This window comes from Schistocerca serialis, chromosome 1 (genome assembly GCF_023864345.2).
Source record: "Schistocerca serialis cubense isolate TAMUIC-IGC-003099 chromosome 1, iqSchSeri2.2, whole genome shotgun sequence".
In the NCBI taxonomy this organism is placed as follows: domain Eukaryota; kingdom Metazoa; phylum Arthropoda; class Insecta; order Orthoptera; family Acrididae; genus Schistocerca; species Schistocerca serialis.
In genome coordinates this window covers 1,100,285,463-1,100,308,233 of record NC_064638.1, presented here as the reverse complement: position 1 = coordinate 1,100,308,233, position 22,771 = coordinate 1,100,285,463, and the positions used below count along the sequence as shown (strand labels likewise).

The following is a 22,771-nucleotide window of genomic DNA, read 5'->3' as shown; positions in this document are numbered from 1 at the left end:
TTAAAATAACTTCGTGATTGACCTTTGCCAATTAAAGTGCTGGTTGCCACGCGCCAGCCAACCGCAGTTCTTTGACGTACACCACGCACTTGCTGTGTTGCTTGTCTCAAGCTGTGTATGCACTTCGTAACCAACGTGCAGACTAGGTGTTCGTGGGCGCCTTGTAAGCCGTCCCTCGATACTATTTATCGATTTATACTTCTTGTTACTTGCTGTGGTCTGCTTGTAGAAAAATGAGGCATCAGTTATTCAAAGGTAACCAGTTTTGAGGGCAAACTTACTCCCAAAGTACATGTGCCGATAAAGTTCTGACTGTAATCCTAGAACACATGCCCTACCTATTATCCTATGCTGTTTACAGCTCAGTCCCTTCCAAAATTTTCTAATGATAGTGAAAAGATTGCAATATGTCAACACTTCTGTATGATACAGTTAATTTATTTCACTTCAATTTCCAATATTGCGTCCCTACTTGTTCTGATCGCACTCATCATTACAATCACTTATTTGTCACGAGCTCATTTGAGTTTTATGTAAGTCTACAGGTATTCGTCGCCTTTCTCACTAAAGTTAAATTCTGGGTTGTTAAACCGCGTCATATTTCCTTCTAAAGTAATCGACGTTTCGACCTCTCTGTTGGGATCTTCTTCAGGATGTTTCGGTGTTCACTATCGTTCGAGCGGTGGCAGACGCCACTTGTCGTATGGAGCCGCGGGAGGCGAGGCTCAGCGAGTGTGCACCATTGGGTCCGCCGGATCCCACGCAACTGCTGTCGGCGTCTGACGGAAACTTGCAATTCCGTTGTCAGCTTTGAGACGCTGGTAGGGTGGGTTTGGTACGTGATACCACAGAGTTTACCACTGCTGATTCTTTTTTAATTATACAACAACTTCCCGAGACGAAATTAATCCTGTGGTTCAAAATTATTAATTTAATCGCAATCGTTTTTGTCCCATACATACACGTCCTACTCGCCTAATAGCCCTCGCGTGACTGACTCATCTCTCTGCGCCAAACGATCTCCAGACGCCAGGCTGTCCCTTCTGGAACAATGGGGCATCCCCGTTAGCGATACCGCTACGCTGTAGCAAAGAAGCGTAAAGCTAGATTCGATACATCAAGACAGGTCGATATCTGTACGCTTACCAGATCTGGGAAAACACACGCACACACCCACGAGAGGACGCCCCCGTGCAAACTTATGTGGGAATAATTGAACATCGATAGGGACTGGACTCACAGAGGCAACATTAATTCTGTGTTTTGTGAGATGGGAAAGAGTCATTTATGAATGAAATGCCACGAAATATAAGTAGTGCTTATGTGTGCATCTCAGCAACAGCTGAGAGTCCAGATGAGAAAGAATTTTCGGAAGCTATCTGTAAGCAATCGGCAAACACATCTGCAAAACATTTTCGCACAACGAAATTACGTTCTGAGATAAAATGATATATTAACTCACCAACCAGACTTGCAGTAATATCATTTAAATGCAGATGACAAGTTACTAGTATTCATTATTGCGCAGAGGATCCTACACAAACCAAGAATGTAAAAAATTAATGACAACAACAGACAAAAACTGTCTTTAGGTCTAATTTCATTAGAATAATTATCGCTTACAACATTATGGCATTTTACAGAATTGAATAAAGAATAGACAATAAGTATGGATCGAAGATGTTGAACGTGTTAGAGTTGTATGTCAACAAACAGTTGTTTGCTTAGCAGGCGGACCTGCAGTAATTTTGTTTGCAAAAACGATTGCTGCAAGAGTTATTAAACTAAATAAACGAAATGATGACTAACTAAAAATAAATGTTTCTGATTTTAAAAAAGCACACACAAATCCTCCATCGAAGACAGCATTTCTCATGCAGCCATGTACGCTGTTAAAACTCTCTGGGCTGTCTACCACCACCAGACTCTCTTGGAGTACAGGACACTGCACTATAATTTATTTCGATGTTTTTCCTTGTTGCTTCAAACATTTTTGTCCCATCCCGTGCAAATCCTTGTCAATCGACATCAATTTCATAGCTGAGCTTCTTAAAATGCTTACGTTTTAGGTACTGTGTCCTTTCCTATTTGTTTTGGCTTAAAGGAGCACTATTTGTTCAACGTCCCGCTTCTTCAGTTTGCTCTGCCTTATGCAATCAGGAGGTTCATTAAAAGTTTACCAGGTCGTAAGTGTTGTAATATGAGCAGGAGCATTTTCAGTTTCGGTATAAGCCGTAACGAGAAGATCTGAATTTTTCTGCACAGCAAATTGACATTCGTTAAACACAAAACGGTCATAAAGTTGGATCTCACTTTCTGCGAACTAATTAACGACTGTAACTGTAAGAAGCATAGCTTATTACATGACAAGGCCGACATCTGGACCCATTCAAATTCCGAGTCGCCTTATGTTGAATGTTTTTGATTTTTGGAATAGGATTAAAGGAAACATGAATATACAGTAACTGTGAAACGCATACTGTCTGAGGTAGTAATCTACAGCAGAGCGTAACCAAGTATCCTACACGTTGTATCACAAGATCTCATGTAATATCTTAAGACTTGTACCATCAGACAACACACTGGACCGCAGGCAGCGGCTTCACTCTGCAAGTTGTTAGTCTCTCATCGTGTGAAGTGTTAAAAGCATCCGTATGGCACATGAGTTCCAAAAGAAATCCGTTGGAATACGATTACTCGATAAACAGTACAATTGTCAAGGCTGTCAATTCAGCTAAGTACCTGGGTGTTAAAATTACGAACAACTTCAGTTGGATAGACCACATAGATAATATTGTGGCGAAGGCGAGCCAAAGGTTGCGTTTCATTGGCAGATGCAAGAAGAGTAGTAAGCGGTTGAACCCTGAAGAAACGTAACGCTAATAACTTTTGTGGCTGTCCAACGAAGTCAGACACTTGATGTTTCGAAGCGACCAGTTGCTTCTTGCGTTCTGTCTGAGATCACTTGTCACTCAGTATCGATAAAGTGGTCGACACATTGGTATCTGGCGTGAATCCAGCTGAATGAGGAAATTTTCATCATCAGTACTATAAGAAGACGAGAGTAGAAATACGAGTAGCATCGAACAGGTCATGACAATCCGCCTCTGCACCGCTGTATTGCATCAAATATGAAGCACCTCTGCCGTGTCTCATGAAGACACGGCAGGTGATCCTCCATCGGATAACAATAAATTCAGCCAATTAAGTGCTCGCTAATTGAGTAGAGTATGCTATGTATGGCCTTCTATAATATAAAATGAAGACATATACAATTAACTTTATTTCCTCATTGTTTCAACGAATGTCGCGAAAAGCGATAAAAATTAATCGCCAAAGTTTAATACGAACTAATGGTTAAGCGCCAGGTGCATCTTACCAAGTGCGTCAAGTAACAGAAACGGAATAACTTCTCCTCCCGTATCTAAATCTACGTCTTCGTTACTACACTGCATTCACAGTTAAGTGCCAGGGTAGGGATTCACCGAACCACATGCAGACTCTACCGTTCCGCTCTCGAACAGTGCTCAGGAGAAACGAACACTTAATTCTTTCCGCGAGAACTCCGATTTCTCTTACGATGATCATTTCTTCCTTGTAGGTGGGTGTCAACAAAATATTTTTTCAGGAGGAGAAAGTAAGTGATTGAAATTTTACTAAAATATCTCGCCGCAGCAGAAAATGCCTTTGTCTTCGTGACTACTGCCCCAATTCGCAAATCATAACCGTGTCACTCTGTTCCCTACTCCGCGATGTTACGAAAAGAACTGCTCTTCTTTGAAATTTTTCGATGCTCTAAAATAAAGGAAAATACATGAATTGTTAACTTGCGTTGCTGTTGTTGTCATTTAGTTCTAAAATTTCCTGCCCTTATGAAATTGACGATTCCTTGATGCCTCACGATGTACCCTATCAACCGATCCCTTTTTTTAGTGAAGTTGAGTCATAAATTCATTTTTCCACAATTATATTAAGTGCCACCTCATTAATTACTCGATCTATCCAATTGATTTCCAGCATTCATCTGTAGCACCACATTTCAGTTTATCATTCAGACAAGTACGATGTAAAAAGACTTGTTAGCAGTCAAATGTATATCAGACGTTTAAAAATTTGTAGTTCTTTAGGAACGCTTTTCTCGGTATTGCCAGTGTGCTTTTTATATCCTGACTACTTCGACCATCTTCAAATATTTTGCTGCTGAAATAGAATTCGTCTACTACATTTCGTGCCTCATTTTGTAATCTAATTCTCTCAGCATCTCCTGGTTTCATTGGACTTCGTTCCAACACCCTTCTATTGCTTTTGTTGATATGCATGTTATAACCTCTTTCCGAAACATAATAGCGTAAGGTAAGGCAATTTCGTGGTATAGGTAATTCAGCTGTATTTTGTTAAAAGTTGGCTGCGATGATCCCATTCAGGGTAGTTTTCCTGGTTTTTCCGACAGATGGCATGACAATGTGTTCATTAGTAGCACTACAGCTGCGCTCTCCCGCGATCAAAAGTATGCGCTGACAAAACAACTTACTGTTGTGTGGCACATTTGACGCTTGAGCAGAGTAACAAATCGAAATTTCGCGCCGTTGTCCTCTAAGTTAGTAAGCGTGCTACAAACAGCGTGCAGAATGGCCTGTAGGTGGCAGCATAGTGCAGATGCTCACATACCGTCGCAGTATCGTATAAAGATGGCCGCCCCACTTTCGACTTGCACCAGGGAAGAACAGCGTTCTGTTATTCGGTTTTTGCGTAGTGAAGATGTGAAACCTATTGAAATTCATCGACGAATGAGGGTTCAGTATGGTGATGCATGTTTGTCACAGCAGCAATTCTACAAATGGAACGGGAAGTTCTCTAAATGGTGTGATTTCAGTGGAAGATGCTCCTCGTCCAGGTCAGGCACAACGAGTTGTGACTCCACAGAACATTGCAGCAGTTGAAGCCATAGTGAAGGAAAACCGCGTAGTGACACTGAATGACATTACAGCATGTTTACAGATTAGTCATGGGTCCGCACACCAAATTGTGCATGAGGTGCTCCAGTTTCACAAAGTGTCTGCAAGATGGGTGCCACAGCAGCTGACTCCTGAAATGAGAGAACGACGTGTTGATGCTTGTGAAGAACTTCTTCGGCGCTTTGAACAAGAAGGTGAAGGCTTCCTTGCAAGAATCGTTACTGGGGACGAAACCTAGGTTCACTTCCACCAACCGGAAACGATGAGAGCGAGCAAGAAATGGCGCCATTCCTCATCACCAAAACCAAAGAGGTTTCGAACAGAATCATCAGCAGGGAAGGTTATGCTGACTCTCTTTTGGGACGAAAAAGGCGTCATTTTGGAGCATTACAAGCCTAGAGCGACCACTGTCACCAGTGCATCATACACAGATCTCCTAAAAAATCATCTGCAGCCTGCAATCAAATCAAAGCGACATGGATTGCTGTCAGCAGGTGTCCTTTTGCAACATGACAATGCAAGGCCCCACGCTGCCTGTGCAACAGTTGAATTTTGAGTGTCTTTCTCATCCACCATACTCACAAAACCTTGCCCCGAGTGATTTCCATATATTTGGACCACTCAAAGACGCAATGGGAGGAAAGAAGTTTCGTTCTGATGAAGGGGTACGCCGCGTGGTGCATGAGTGGTTGTGCGGACTACCAAAAGAATTTTTTTCTAAAGGAATTTGTGCACGTTGTAAGTGCTGGAGGACTTGCATTGAGCGTGGGGGAGATTATGTTGAAAAGTGATACCGCTTGTTACTACTTCTGCACAATAAATAATATTTTTAAAAAAATTAATGTTTTCATTTGACTCACCCTCGTACGTTTTATTTGTACACAATAGGTGCAGTGAGGGCTATGGTGATATATCAATAATTTGGCTTACTTATTTTGTGAAGTATTGGCGACAGGGACCTTAGGAAGTCAACGCTTAGCGTTACGACAGTAGAACTCCATCTTGGGTTACTCATTTGGACGACTGTAAACGATGCTCCTACGTCAGTGGTAGACTTTTATGCAAGATGTTTATAGCAAATATTGATGGAGACAAGTATTTCAAAAAAATGGTTCAAATGGCTCTGAGCACTATGGGACTTAACTGCTGTGGTCATTAGTCCCCTAGAACTTAGAACTACTTAAACCTAATTAACCTAAGGACGCCACACACATCCATGCCCGAGGCAGGATTCGAACCTGCGACCGTAGCGGTCGCGCGGTTCCAGACTGTAGCTCCTAGAACCGCTTGGCCACTCCGGCCGGCCAAGTATTTCACACGCGTAACTGACATGAAGAGAGAAACAGGTGCATGATGGACACAGTGCTCTTTTTGCTTCGTACCCTGCCATGGCAGCTGCCAAAACAAAACAAAAAACGACTAAGAAAGGTGTTTACTTACGTGACAATTGTTGTGAACATTCAAGTTCTGAAGATGAGGACTGATGCAGTAGGATGAATGAAACTTTGTGTTGGTAAGTTACCTTACCGCTACTGCCGAATGACCTTACCTATTGCAAAAGTACATTCCTGTGTATGCTTGAAGGTTGCGATTATGAGCAGTGCCGATAACAAGAAGAGTGTAATACGTTTATAAAATGGGGTTCGTGTAAGCAGTTACTTAATAAAATTAATTAAAACGTTTTTTGTTATTTTTCTCTAATAAAACGATACGTCTCTTCGAAAATATTGCCAAATTACTGCACCTTACTCTACATTCCGTTTAACTGATTTTACATTCCTTTGGCATCTCTGATAGAAGTGCAATGGCATCTCCTAACCTTACTAAAAATATTATTTTAGGTAACTGAATTCTGTAGCTCGTTATTTGCAAATTTACCGTGCCATGGAGATAAGAGAGCAGGCATGATTGCAGCTACGAAGACGAGCCTCTGCGGTGCGGTGGGCGAGGGCAGCGACGCGGAGTCGTGCGGGCAGCGCGGAGGCGCGGCGTCGCTGGCGCCGGCCGCCATCTTGTTCCTGGCCAACGCGCTCACCGGCGTCGGCAACTCTCTCTACTACACGCTGGGGATCGCCTACATGGACGACAACGCGCGCAGGAGCCAGTCGCCCATACTGCTCGGTAAGGAAACGCAGCCTGCCACTTCTTGTGTCCTTTGCCTTGGCCAGTGAACAATCTCTCTTAATTCAGGGAGCCTTAAATTCGGCGTCAGTATGGTGTGCCAGTAGTAAGGGGGCATCATGGTAGAGAAGGTGGCAGTTTGGTTAGCGCGGCTGCTTCGGGATATCACCTCAACCAATCATGTAATGATGATTTGTATACGTCTCCATGGCAACACTTCAGTCTTTCTGCGGCTCTATAGGTGGCAATAGTTATCGTCTGCAGCCATTTCCTCTTCGTAGTTGAAAGCTGGCAACAGAGCTGCCAGCTATATGGGATATTCCTTCACCAATTCTGCTACAGCTCAGGTTGGGTGCGATGAGAAAAGGAATTGGCTGTGGCCATGTTAATTAAATAAACATGCCCATATACGAGTAATACCAGGTCTATTCGGAAAGTAAGGTCCTATCGGTGCGGAATGGAAACCACAGCGAAAATCCGATAAAGCTTTGCACAGATGTGTTGTGTAGTGTCTTAAGTATGCCTGTGACGTCGCTCTTTTCACGCACATTGAGAACGTAATGATACCTAAAAAACAGTGTCTTCCACCAAGCATGAGCACCTGGTGAGAGATTTCACCCGTTGTCCTACTGCCTGCGCAACGTACCAACTGTCATAGTTTCCTTCTTCATAACAATTCTCTGCTGCACTCTGAAGGGCAATTAAGATCCTCCTGCACCGTTTTCGACGGGAAGTGTTTGATCACCCACAATAGGGCTCGTAACTGACTCCCCCATAGTAACCCCAGGTGGCTGCCTTCAATGAGGAGGGTATTGGGCGGTTGGTACAACGCTACGACAGATGTCTAAGTTGGAACAGTGAGTGTGTAGAGAAGTAGCTGGGAGATGTAACTAACTGTTGCAAATAAAACATTTTCGATTTTCACAGTTGTTCCCATTTGTGAGTGATGGGACCTTACTTCCCAAAAAACTCCCGTAGTTTAGGGAAAGTCCAAAAACACCTAAATCTGGATGGATAGACTGAAGTTTGAACTTCGCTGCCCCAAATGACAATTTTCCTTCCCACCCCCCAGTCAGATACTACAAATGGAATAAGATTCTTCTTTATTTTCATCCTTGCTTTGCATGGAGCAACTGAAATGCGGTTGGGAAGTGGAAGTGCAGCAGTGGATTCTGTTCAGGTGTGGGATCTGTACCGAGTATCGATTTCACCAGTAGTTTGTAATAGATGGCAGTGGAAATAATGCTGGCCAAAGTATGTAACATAGCATAGTACAGAATCAATACAGTTTATTGAGATGGTGCATTGAAACGTTTTAGGATGTAATTTTTTGAGCAGGGAGCTGGAAGATGCTGTGTTGGAACTGCAGTAACCTATGACATAGAGGTACCTAATAGAAACGGTAGTCTTAGACAGCTCTTAATGGATAACAAAAAAATATAGTTCGGAAGATTTCAATCAAATCTGAGTTTATAACTTAATGAAGACATTTGGGACCTTAGTTAACCTTGAATCTAATCATGCCTCGACATTAGTGGTTATGCCGTATTGTGTTTGCGATACTTCAGGTGCCAAGTTTACAATATCACGTTAAAACAAGCATTAAATACCAATTTTTTGTTAGCAGTTCAACAAGGTTCTAACTACGCAGTTCACAGAAAGACATTATTTCTACATTATTAAAGCAAAATACGGCAATTCTAACTCCACAACGCATATGATATCATCCATAACATACTGCAAGAAAGATGAAGTATTTGTAAAGCCACTGGATTCGTATTCAGCGATGATTCATGTCTAAAATCCTGGCTATCTGTTTTCTCTACGGTCTCCGCATTCATCCTCAAAAACTTTACGTTAAAGGTGGAATGGTATCTTTGGCAAGCACACAGCAGATTTCCTTCCCCATTTTTGTCAAATTCTACCTTGAGATCCATTGTCGCGAGAATATTAAACCCTCATTTCTTTTTTCTTTCCTTTGGTAAGATATATATATATATATTTTAATTATGAATTTGGCCAGCTATGGACCGCATACAACTTAAGACTTATGGTGTTTCTTTTTCTTCCCAGTACTTCTTCATTTTCTCGCCAACTGCTCGTCTCTGCTCATCTGTCCACACTCTCTTGGGTCGAGGTTTTGGCGCATCTTCTTCATAGTTTGCGTTTTCTATAAGTAGCCTAAAGTTGTTCCTGTCACGTATTATTTCTTCTGTAACACCTATTTTGTTGGCGTCTTTCTTTACTGCTTGTATCCATCCTACAGTGTTTATATATATATATATACGCAAAATTACACAGTGCTAGTATTGTGTCGTGGTGGGAGGGAGGGTGGGAGGGAGAGGGGGAAGGGCAGAACTATCCTCATATTCGGAGAAAAGTGTTTTAAATTCCCGACCGACTATTTAAAATATCCATGGGTTCCGTGAATTGCTCCAACCAAATGCAAGGAGTTCCCCTTTAATAAGACCATGCCCGATTCACCTCTCTGTGCTCATCAGACTTATAGGTGGGTCTCGGGAAAAGATAGAAGGTCAGAAATTAAAATATTTTTCTATATCTTTTATTTCCTGACCTGTCTGTTTATCCCCGCCCCCAGCTCTACTACGTATAACGCACTTACCTTTCCACTCTTGCTTTGCGTAACATGTTGTTAGTAATCCCTATGTTGCTTATTACTATATCTTCCACCTTCAAACTTTCAGTGCCCAACAATCAGTCTTTCCTTCTTACCCCGGCCGGTATGTCTCCCCCGACCCAGGGTTCTGGGCGACTTTTCCATATTTCTCCCCATTTGCTAAACCTCGACAGTCATTTTCCTTCATCCCTTTTTCTTCCCCCTTCAGCCCTTCTGCTAGAAGAGGAAACCACTGGCTCCGGAAGTTTGCACATTTCCTTAACTTTTATACGTGTTTCTCCTGTCGTCGCTTGGTAAGATTTTTTGACTATCCAATTATATTTTCAAAAACGATTATTCTCGTTGATATATTAACAAATTCCGTGTGTGTGATGCCTACACTACAATGCCGGCTAATCGCAGTTAATCCTCCCTTCCTTCTTTTTGAGATTTTGACAGACATAGAAAGATAGTGAGTCTAACTCGTCATCTCTGTACGATAGAATCTGCAAGTTGGTGTGTTCAATAATACCAGTTCAGAAAAAGTAAATCAATAATTCTACACTGTAGCTACTGATAACGGAACAACTGAATTGTGTTGTTAATTTTATTTATTAGTCTAAGATAATAATTTAATATGATATACAAAATCAAAAGTAGCGTGACGACGTTTCTAAAAATCTGTAATTCTGAAGCAAAATTAATTTACTGGAAAAGTCATGGAAATGACAAAGAATTTTGAGAGACTCTAGGGAACTTGAACTGTTGATTCATGGAAAGAAGTGTTCTCAGTCAATTTGTTGCAGACTGCTTTGAGATTCTGCATCGGAGTAAGTCGGTGGTGGAGTCGATTAAGGAAAAAATGGTTCAAATGGCTCTGAGCACTATGGGGCTCAACTTCTGAGGTCATCAGTCCCCTAGAACTTAGAACTACTTAAACCTAACTAACCTAAGGACACCACAAACATCCATGCCCGAGGCAGGATTCGAGCCTGCGACCGTAGAGGTCGCGCGGTTTCAGACTGTAGCGCCTAGAACCGCTCGGCCACCGCGGCCGGCTCGATTAAGGAAAGCTAGAAAAAGCATTATGAATTGTTGTATTATTTGGGTGATTGATTTGGAGGAAGAGAGCAGACAGCGAGGTCATCGGTCCAGTTGGACTAGGGAAGGATAGGGAAGGAAGTCGACCGTATCCTTTCAAAGGAACCATCCAGGCATTTGCCTGAAGCGATATAGAGAAATAACGGAAAACCTAAATCAGGATGGCTGGACGCGGGATTGAACCATCGTCCTCCCAAATGCGAGTCCAGTGTGCTAACCACTGAGCCACCTCGCACGGTTTGTAATATTTCTCGCTCGATCGTGGCCACCCAAGCTAGCTCACATCGGGAACTTTGGTCATTGTGCGTAGGTTCGCGGCCTCCAGGTACATTTCCTATTATGCGATATTTTAGGCCCACGGATTGTAAAGTGCGTGTGAGAATTTTGTATAGATGTGAATTTATCATTGGCATAAGAGCGAAGGTTTTTTTTAGTTTTAGAAAAAAATACGGATCGTAGCTGAATATGCATATTTTATAATCGCTGTATATTCAGACTTCGGGTCTTTTTTACTTAATTCGATGGAAGGTAGTACTTTGCCGGCTTTCTAGCTGTTCCTTGCTGTAAGTCAACGATGAGTCTGAATATTGTTAACACATTTCAGCAACGAAAGTTCGAAGCATGTTACTGAGAGGATTTCTAGTATACCTGAGGTTATTGCACAATTTCATGGCATGGCACAGAATTGCAATTGACAACAGTAACGAATGAATTTCCAAGGGCGGCATGAGCTTATAAATTAAAGAATTACTGACAAAACTGTAAATCCAAACTCAACTCGGAATAATCACTGGTAAGTGCACCGTTATTCAAAAAAATTATTTGTTATCATGAAAACTAGAACAGTACAACTTCCTCTTACGTGCATTAGAAACTTATTCAGAGATATTTGGCATTTAAACCTGCAAAAACCAGGAGAGCTGTGGAAAATATTTTGATGGAACGAAGTCGCCACTCTGAAGAGAAAATACCAAAAGGCGGAGGGGTGTTAGCAGGGTTTTAGGCTAGACTGCCTAACTACTATGTTATGATAGTTACACATAATCCATCATTTTTTATGGAAATAAGAATATAAGAAGTAACCAATTTTGATTCCATCAGGAACCGTTGTGCACAGCGACCGTAGAATGCGAGGAAGGAGAAGCACACAGCAGTCACAGTCCCATTAGTTTTTATTATGCTTGTAAATCTAAATTTCGTCTGTAAATAACCAAATTGAGTGCACTTTCGTTACAATTCAATAGACTCGTGGCAGTACACGTCTCCATACGTTCTTACAGGTGTACAGGCAGAAGTACGATCGTGCCTATACAGCTGTAAGAATATGTGGAGACATGAACTGCCGCGAGTCTATTAAATTGTAACGAAAATGCACTGATGACGGCTATTCATAGCCGAAATCTAGATTCGCAAGCTTAATAAAAGCTAATGGGACTGCGACTGACTGCTGTGTGCGTCTCCTCCAATACAAGCAGTAAAATTCTCTTGTCCTAATCACTAAAAGATTTCCGAACGTAATCTGATGTTTACTAAAGTATCACTTTATGCATGTTAACCAGACGTAGATGCAAACACTAATACAATAAGCTTCTCTAAATTAGTAATTCTAATATGCTTACTGGAGTACAAATGTGTCCGCCGACGCACAGCTACAGCTATTATTATGGTGTACAAATATTCAGTTAGATGAAGAACAGGACTATGAACTAGAATGTACGTATGTGAATAATTTGGTACAGTAAAAAGCAAAATTCTTTTTTTTTTGTGGTGTGATACAGTTTGTTTGGTACTAAAAAGATACGAAACATCCACGGATCGAGGACCTTTCAATAACTCTCTGTGATGCTTACAGGCAGCATTGCATCATTTTGTGATTTTTCAGATAAATTAAAGATTTTTGAAGCGGGCATTTCGATTACATGCGGCAGACTGAAACTGTATGCTGGACTGAACTCTAATGCATTCCCGCTCGTTCCCGTAGAGTTCTCTGGCGATACACACGTCACGGAGCGATTTTCACATTCAACTTTCCATTACTTCCTCTACACTCCTTAGAAACTCTCGGTCCCAGAGATACGCCCACCTGGTTCAACACGTACAAGAGTAAACTCACAAAGGATACCTTCAGATTTTAGTGGCAGTCATTGAAACAGTTTTGTCACAGATGATCAACGCAGTGCTTACTCCACCTAAGCAGTGGTTTGTTTGGCGACATTATTTGTTCACTAGGCAACGGCCTTGCCGTAGTGGATACACCGGATCCCGTGTGATCACCGAAGTTTAGCGCTATCGGGCGTGGTCGGCACTTGGATGGGTGACCATCCAGGCCGCCAGGCGCTGTTGCCATTTTTCGGGTTGTACTCAGCCTCGTGATGCCAATTGAGGAGCTACTCGACCGAATAGTAGCGGCTTCGGTCAAGAATACCATCATAACGACCGGTAGAGCTGCGAGCTGACCACACGCCCCTCCTATCCGCATCCTCCACTGAGGATGACACGGCGGTCGGATGGTCTCGGTAGGCCACTCGTGGCCTAAAGACGGAGTGCTTTTTTTGTCTGTTCACTAGAATGAGTAACTCTGTTTGTTTTTGTTCTATACAACTTACATCTGTATCATCAAGAAGGTAACAGATTATGATCTGCCTGCAGCGGTGTCGCAGTGCCTGCGCATGCTGGGCCCCACGCTCGGCTACGTGCTGGCGTCCTACGCGCTGCGTCAGTACGTCGCCCCGGACCTGACGCCCGTCATCGACAGCAACGACCCGCGCTGGATCGGCGCCTGGTGGCTCGGTGAGTTATCCCGGCGTGTACCAACTAGCAAGCTGTTCACTGACATCCACAGAGCCTAGGACACTATGCTGAGGATGTAACCCATTAAATTAATTGATTATTGAAAGTCATATGGAACTATCACTAACTCCAATGATTAGACAAGAAGAAGAGACAGGATGATAGGACATCCATTAAGACATCAGCGAATAACTTCCATGGTACTAGACTGAGCTGTAGAGGGTAAAAACTATAGAGGAAGACTGAGACTGGAATTGTTGTTGTTCTGGTCGTCTTCAGTCCAGAGACTGGTTTGTTGCAGCTCTCCATGCTACCCTATCCTGTGCAAGCTTCTTCATCTTCCAGTATTTACTGCAACCTACATCCTTCTGAATTTGCTTAGTGTATTCATCTCATGATTTCCCTCTACGATTTTTACCCTCCACGCTGCCCTCCAATACTAAATTGGTGATCCCTTCCTCTAGTCACGTTGTGCCACAAATTTCTCTTCTCCCCTATTCTATTCAATACCTCCTCATTAGTTATGTGATCTACCCACCTAATCTTCAGCATTCTTCTGTAGCACCACATTTCGAAAACTTCTATTCTCTTCTTGTCTAAACTATTTATCGTCCACGTTTCACTTCCATACATGGCTACACTCCGTACAAATACTTTCAGAAACGACTTCCTGATACTTAAATCTATACTCGATGTTAACAAATTTCTCTTCTTCAGAAGCGCGTTCCTTGCTATTGCCAGTCTGCATTTTATATCCTCTCTACTTCGACCATCATCAGTTATTTTGATCTCCAAATAGCAAAACTCCTTTACTACTTTAAATGTCTCATTACCTAATATAATTCCCCCAGCATCACCCGATTTAATTCGACTACATTCCATTTTCCTCGTTTTGCTTTTGTTGATGTTCATCTTATATTCTCCTTTCAAGACACAGCCCATTCCGTTCAACTCCTCTTCCAGTTCCTTTGCTGTCTCTGACAGAATTACAATGTCATCGGTGAACTTCAAAGTTTTTATTTCTTCTCCGTGGATTTTAATTCCTACTCCAAATTTTTCTTTTGTTTCCTTTACTGCTTGCTCAGTATACAGATTGAATAACATCGGGGATAGACTACAACCCTGTCTCACTCCCTTCCTAACCACTACTTCCCTTTCATGACCCTCGACTCTTGTAACTGGTTTCTGTACAAATTGAAAATAGCCTGTCGCTCCCTGTATTTTACCCCTGGCACCTTCAGAATTTGAAAGAGAGTATTCCAGTCAACATTTTCAAAAGCCTACAAATGCTAGAAACGCAGGTGTGACTTTCCTTAATCTGTCTTCTAAGTTAAGTCGTAGGGTCAGTATTGCCTCACGTGTTCCAGTATTTCTACGGAATCCAAACTGATCTTCCCCGATGTCGGTTTCTACCAGTTTTCCATTCGTCTGTAAAGAATTCGTATTAGTATTCTGCACCCGTGACTTATTAAACTGATAGTTCGGTAATTTTCACATCTGTCAACACCTGCTTTCTTTGGGATTGGAATTATTATATTCTTCTTGAAGTCTGAGGGTATTTCGCCTGTCTCATACATCTTGCTCACCAGATGGTAGAGTTTTGTCAGGGCTGGCTCTCCCAAGGCTATCAGTAGTTCTAATGGAATTTTGACTACTCCCGGGGCCTTGTTTAGACTTAGGTCTTTCAGTGCTCTGTCAAACTCTTCATGCAGTATTATCTCCCGTTTTATCTTCATCTACATCCTCTTCCATTTCCATAATATTTTCCTCAAGTACATCGCCCATGTATAGACCCTCTATATATTCCTTCCACCTTTCTGCTTTCCCTTCTTTGCTTAGAACTGGGTTTCTGTCTGAGCTCTTGATATTCATACAAGTGGTTCTCTTTTCTCCAGAGGTCTCTTTAATTTTCCTGTAGGCAATACCTGTCTTACCCCTAGTGAAATATGCCTCTAGCTCCTTACATTTGTCCTCTAGCCATTACTGCTAGAATACATCTAGCAAATAATTGAAGACGTAGGTCGCTAGTGCTACTCTGAGATGCACGGTTGCACAGGAGAGGAATTCGTGGCGGGCCGCATCAAAACAGTCAGAAGACTGATGACTCAAAAAAAAACTGCAACTTCACTAGGGCTCGGTACCAAGAATGAAAAATTAATCGCCGTCAGCATCAATTTGTAGCTACCTAATCACTAATGGGCGAGTACACGACCTTAGATCTGAATATGGCTCATCTGATTGAAGGGGGTTCTGTCACGCACGGAGGTGTACAAACACTCCTTCCAGCAGCCTGCCTGCCCCTGTCTCCACCGTAAGCACTGAAGTAGTTCAGAATGCCGCAGAGTACACGTGAGCTGAAGCACAGTGATTAAAGCAGGCCAGCATGGGTTTTCGAAAGCCTGGCAAGTTTCCGGGACCCGTTCAGCTTGATGCACCTGACAATAGGTTGCGCTATCAATCTACTGTGATTCCAGAACAGCCAGGTATTTGCGTAGGTTGTTTCACTGCAGCTGATTTATCATAGCGGTGTGAGCAGCAATATGAACAAACTAAACTTAAAAGAGATTGAGGAGAGTTTAAGATTTGGGAAATATATACCAGTCAGGTGACAGAGGCCAAGTCCAGGAGCGGAAATGTTATCGTGGGTTTATGAGGCAGTTTCAAATAAATTGGTAGGTGTCTCGCAATGCAAACTGTGTAAAACGTTACTAGACACTCACTCGTGAACCTCGAGTACGTTACGGTAAGGTTGTAAATTTGACTATCAGTTTCCTCACTTCATAAATATTTTGGAAGAAGACTTAGTAGCTGACAAGTGTTTGGAGATGTGTGCTAAGGACTCGAGACCATTTAAAAGTATATGGGATTTCTGAATTTAGGGTAAACATTGACTTAAACAGGAAAAAAATACGGCCCAGTGGATATTAAAAACCACTTTCTTGTGGTACGAAACGTAGTGCAAAGAAAGTTTAATATGAAAGAAAGGCTTCTTCTTTCAAACATATAGTTTTTAGATTAATTTAATATGAAAACTGAACTACGCGTTTACTAAAATGCATTTCGGGAATTCAGTATGTACTATTTTGGCCATTTAGAATGAGTACAGCGAACCTGCGATACAATACTAGAAAAAGTAATTAAATGGATATAATTGAACTCATATTTGACTGAAGCACGCTAAGGTTATGGAAATTAGACTTCCAAAACCTTACTTAAGTTGGTGTTGCAGTTTAACAGACATCTTCATGTTCCTAGGTGCAAAGGATCTCGACTTTCAGAGATGATTCTCAGTACTACATAAAACATGATTTAGAAGCGACCTGAATACGGGTCGATCGAAATAAATAAGCAAGCCCGAAATATGCAAAAAAGATCAGATAAAATCTGCCACTTTCTGGCCTACAATTACTCAGAATGAATATATATTTCATGTAAGTCTGCAGGCTTTCGTGGCCGCTGTCACTGAAGTTAAAATCTTCTGGGTTATTGGGCTGCGTCATATTTCTTCTAAGATGATCGACGTTTCGACTCCTCTTCTGGGATCTTCCTCAGGATCTTCTGGTGCCCACTACTGCTAGAACAGTGTCAGAGACTAGTGTCGCGTCCTCTTATATATATATATATATATATATATATATATATATATATATATATATATATATACATGGGTATCACTAGACGAAGCTCAAGATATATATATATATATATATATATATATATATATATATATATATATATATAGCTTCGTCTAGTGATACCCATGTAAAAAAGGACTTCTCATTAAATTCCGTAAGCACTACAATGAAAGCATACAGAATAAACTGAAGGCCCCTTTAGCCTGATTGAGTTGGGCACAGCTTGGTTTGGATGGGAGTAGAGCAGCCTGCCCGTTCTGCTGATTACATGCGGCAGCTTGCCTGCCTGGCTAACAGGCAAATATGGGCAGGCTAAAAGCGGACTCTGTACTCCTCTGGTCACGCACTCTTTCTTTAACTCCTCATAGAAGCATGCGTCATTCATGAACTACTGTAATTTAGTTTATTCTGAAACGTGGACTGACAAGAGTTGCTGCTGAAGATAATATATACACAAGAGGCAGTGCAAGCAGAGAGTTCGTACGTAGTAATAAATGTTAAGAAAAGGCATAGTAATACACTTGGCAAATTTGTCCAGTGCTGATGCAGGGAACATGACTAAGTGTCCGTCCCAAGCAAACTGCTGTAATAACCTTCACAAGCAAGCATATCTTAAGTTTCTCAGCGAAGGGTAATTAATTATCAAGAGATAAACTTGGATGCTGTCATTGACGCCTCATGTAAGGAGTTTATGCTCCAAGGTGAAAGGTGTTTTTATGAGCTCTAGAAGAGTGTGTCGAAAAAACTGTGGTTTAAAGCCCAGAGCACATCCGGGTATAGGCCGCTGTAAAAAGACCTACGATAATTTGTGAGATTACAGTGTGGTGGAACGAGTAGCTGCTAAGTAGCTTGGCAAGGTGCAGAGATTGGTCTTCTTAGCCACAAGAGGCAGAATTAGCAGCACACCAACTGGTGGGATGGAAAGCATGCCGGATATATCCCCGTTAAAACCATAGATTACAATGGAGCCAGCGGCAGGGGCATACTGGTGAAAAACTGGAAATAACTGGATACCTTTAGGGTATCGGGAATCCCACACCAATATAGGGAATGTGGTAAATATAGGAATGGTCTGGAAAATGCCAGCTGACCATTTAATAACTTTCAGCTGCTTCAGTAAGACTTTCAATGTAACAATTGGAAGAAGCGAACAGTGAAAGGATGGACCACGACACTGTGCAAGGGACATAGTACATTAGGATCGAAAACAGACGAATGCGCTGGTACCGGCGTTTACCGTAAATAACATAGATCAGAGATAGAGATCTCCCTAGAGAAGATGGCCATGGCACTCCATGTGGATATACCCGCTATCAGGGTGTGCGCGGTGGAGAATTTTCGTAAGCGCTAAAAAGACGGAGCTTATAAAACTATTCGGATAGCCAGTACCTCTGAAATCAGTTTCATCCCTGCAAAGTCATAAATGATAACTGCAAAAATGGAAAAATTTTCTGACACTCCTGACAGGAAATACCACCTTCTAAAAAGGTTCCAGTAGCGGAAGCACGAAATTGCAATTACTTCACCACGGTTTCCGTCTGTAGGTGAATGTTAATCTCAGTAATTACTGTAGATATTTTGATGTGGTTTACAATGACAGATAGACTGATTCGTAAGGTAGGTTTGTGTACACAATTTCTTACTGCAAAGTAATAACGAGCGTATAATACATGTATTGATAACTATTGCATATTCAAATGGTGTTTGGAGTGACGTGTCGTGCCAATGATGGGATCTGGAGATTGGCATCTACACAGCAGGTGGTATCTGGCGGGGAGAGCAATAAGCAGCCGCCGAAACTGCAAACAGCAGGGAAGCTTGACAAAAATCTTTGACGGTCTGGCGGTCTAGCGGTAAAGGGCGTGTCTGGAAATTGAAAAAATGGCTCTAGGCTCTATGGAACTTAACATTTGAGGTCATCATTTCCCTAGACTTAGAACTACTTAAACCTAACTAACCTAAGAACATCACACACATCCATGCCCGAGGCAGGATTCGAACCTGCGACCGTAGTAGGCGCGCGGTTCCGGACTGAAGCGCCAGAACCGTACGGCCACAGCGGCCGGCGGAAGTTGAAAGATCGCAGGTTCGAATCCCGGACAGACAACGGATTTTTAAATTGCTTCGTAACCTAGCATTTGCCTTTCAATAAAGTGGATCGTATTTCACAGTAAACTATAGTTCTCTTTCCGGTACTTGGGTAAGTGGGGTAGGTTAGGGACACACGAATCACCGAAGTGACGCCCAATTGAAAGACCTGCACCGAATCACTGAGGCATATGAAATCACTAATACCAGAATCTGTACATCAGTACGTACGGTAATTTCTTCCTTATGTTGTTTTTGTTGTGTTCCTTAGTCCAAAGACTGGTTTGATGCACCTCTCCATGCTACAATATCCTGTGCAAGCCTCTTCATCTCCAAATACCTACTGCAACCTACATCCTTCTGAATTTGCTTAATGTATTCATATCTTGGTCTCCCTCTACAATTTTTACCCAACGGTTCCCTCCAATACTAAATACCTGGTACTTTGACGCCTTTGAACGTGTCCTACTAATCGATCCCTTCTCCATTTTACTCTTCCCGTCGACCTCATTTTTCAAATGTTTGCACTACTTTTCGCCTGCTTCATTTACTGCAATTTAATATTTTCTCCTTTCATCAATTGACATAGATCTCTCTTGTCTTACCCATTACACATATTATAAATTAAAGTCTCCTGTCACAGTTTCCTTCTGTACGTGAAGGCTAATCTGAGGAACTAATGTAGCGATTTTGGTACGGTCTTCACTAACAGACTGATTCAGGGGCAGAGTTTGCGTGTATAACTTATTACCGCTACCCCAGACAAGTGACCGGTCGTAGAAACTTAGTGTCATCCGTGCAGAGCCGGGGATGTTCGCTAGTGCGAAATAATTTCGTGGAGCAGCATTGAGCTGACGAAATCGCAAAGTCAGCCGTCAGTAGCAGTAGCAGGGTTGAGGTGGCAATATATGGGGCCATGTACGACAAATTTGGTGTTGATCCTTGGGAGCCGATGATCCTTCGTGACCAACAAAATTACTTTTAAAATACGGAAACACTACAAGAAAGTGCATTCCCGTGTACGGACGTGGAAATCCGTTTAGTCCCTTTCTGTCTTTCTAGGCAACTGTTGCTATTTTTAGTGAGAGTGCAAATGCTGGGTAGGAAGTAGCATATTGAACTAGAGCCTGGAGCCATTGGCTAGCTGGAGGTACTGTTCACTGAACGAAGCGAATAAATTCCATGCATCTCGTGGAAAAATTAGCAGAATCTTTCTGCATATCTTTTCACCTATTGATGTTGAATTGTATTCCTGTTTTGTTATTGTGGAGGTTATCGTCAGACGTTGCTAATAAACAGTTGCAGATGGTGTATGAACCGTCAGAGGTGTGCATACTCGACTGCAGTGGTCAGATCTCGGAATCATCCAGAGATAAGTTAGATACTTACAGTACTTCAATTATTGACTTTGGAGGACTGAGAAGCTTAAACCCGCGTCGCTGGTCAAAGTGAGGCTGCAGACTACTATTTAGATTAATTTTAAACGAATAGCAGTGCAGAAAATTAATCTGGGTCCACCATTAAACGTTTCGAAGTAAATTGGCGGTACTATATGACGCATAATTGGTCTTGTATCACGCCCAGTGCTGGTAGTACGTGTATTCTGGTTGCAGTAGCAAGTGGGACTTCGCTTTACGCCACGGAAGCTCTGGCGATGGACGCTGTGTACGACACAGGCATCAGCAAGAAAGCAGCAGCTCAGATGAGATGCCTAGGACGAGCTGCTCGTGAAGAGAGTGATCAGGACATGTCCACATACCGAAATAGTGCGTTTTATGAATATATTTCATGAAAGATTGCACGAGGCGCCGTGGTTAGTAACAACAAACGTGGCCAATGTCATCTTTACTTACCTTTCCATTTGTGACTCTGTTGCACAACACTTGACACTTTGCTACCTTTGTGAGACAAGAATCGGAGAAGCAGGATACAGGCAGTCCTAGTTAATGATAATAGATGAACTACACTATATGTTGACAAAAATTTCAGATAGCTTTGCAAAAAAATTTGTCTCGCAACTAGATAGCGCCCTTTTACTGTAAGAACAACATAGCTTGTTTATTAATCAATAGCAAAGACGACCAGACACCTTTGGCACAGAGCAGCGTGTATATCATCTGCAAGCACTGTTGCAAAGTACATGTTGGTCAGTCAGGTAGAGCTATGGCAATTAGGTTATCGCAACATGAGAGAAGTTGGAGACGAGAGATGACTGATTCGAGCTTCGTGAAACGTCTTTTAATACGAAATCACCCATATATGTACACTCTAACGTCCTACATGCAATTAATAAAGAAAGATGACATTATTTTAAATGCACCGATGAAGAAAATCGCAACGCTAACAAGGAGATACGTGACAAAAAAAATGGCACTGAGCACTATGCGACTTAACATCTGAGGTCATCAGTCCCCTAGAACTTAGAACTACCTAAACCTAACTAACCTAAGGGCATCACACACATCCATGCCCGAGGCAGGATTCGAACCAGCGACCGTAGCGGTCGCGCGGTTCCACACTGAAGCGCCTAGAACCGCTCGACCACACGGACCGGCGAGATACGTGACATAAATGAAAGTTCTACATCTGAAAGATGATGGCTATGCAATTTCGCGCCAGTTTATAAGAATGTCGCTAGTAGTGCCACTGCGAGCATGCAAATCAGGTTTGCTTTACATACACGTTGTAACGGTCGTGAGCGTTAGGTACTTTGAGACTGGACGTGGTGAGTTGATTTTAGTCAAAAACGGCTTTAAAGCGACAAAGACGCCATTATCAGCACCTCACTGAGTTTGAACGAGGTCGAGTAATATGGCTACGATGAGCTGGGTGTTCGTTCTGCGATACTGCAGAAAGGCTTGGCAGGAATGTAGCCACTGGACATGACTGCTGGCAACGGTGGTGACGAGGATGTACGGTCGCAAGAAGATCGGATTCCGGACGGTTATGTGGCACTACTGAGAGGGAAGACGATCGTGTTCGGCGTACGGCTGTGGCGCATTGTACTGCATCTGCAGCAGCAACTTGAGCAGCAGTTGACACCACAGTGACACACTGAACTGTTACAAATTCGGTTACTTCAAGGAGAGTTCCGAGCCAGACGCCGTGTAGCGTGCATTCCACTCACGCCAAACCAGCGCTATTTCAGAGTTCAGTGGTGACGAGAGCTCATTGGAGGGCAGGGTAGATGTTTGTTGTGTTTCCTGATGAAAGCTAGTTCTGATTAGGTCCTAGTGATGGCCATGTGTTGGTTACAAGGAGGCTAATTCGGGGCCTGCAACCACCTTGTGTGCGTGATAGACACACTGGACCTACACCTGGCCTGGGCTGCGATTTCGTATGACAGCAAGAGCACTACCATGATTATTACACGCACCCTGACTGGAAAGGTGTAAGTCAATCTCGTAATTCCACCTGTTGTGCTGCCATTCAGGAACAGCTTTCCAGGGATTTCCGGGGATGTT

The 22,771-nt window shown here is 42.5% G+C and overlaps 1 protein-coding gene across 4 annotated transcripts in view; it reads left to right on the top strand.

The window, feature by feature from the left end:
* LOC126416393 (solute carrier organic anion transporter family member 74D-like) overlaps window positions 1-22,771 on the top strand; it is a 183,287-nt gene that overhangs the window by 110,504 nt on the left and 50,012 nt on the right. For all 4 annotated transcript variants that reach the window (XM_050084084.1, XM_050084092.1, XM_050084101.1 and 1 more), the window contains exons 5-6: window positions 6,870-7,076; window positions 13,444-13,584. In XM_050084084.1, coding sequence (XP_049940041.1) covers window positions 6,870-7,076; window positions 13,444-13,584 — 348 coding nt within the window. The remainder of the gene's footprint in view (window positions 1-6,869; window positions 7,077-13,443; window positions 13,585-22,771) is intronic.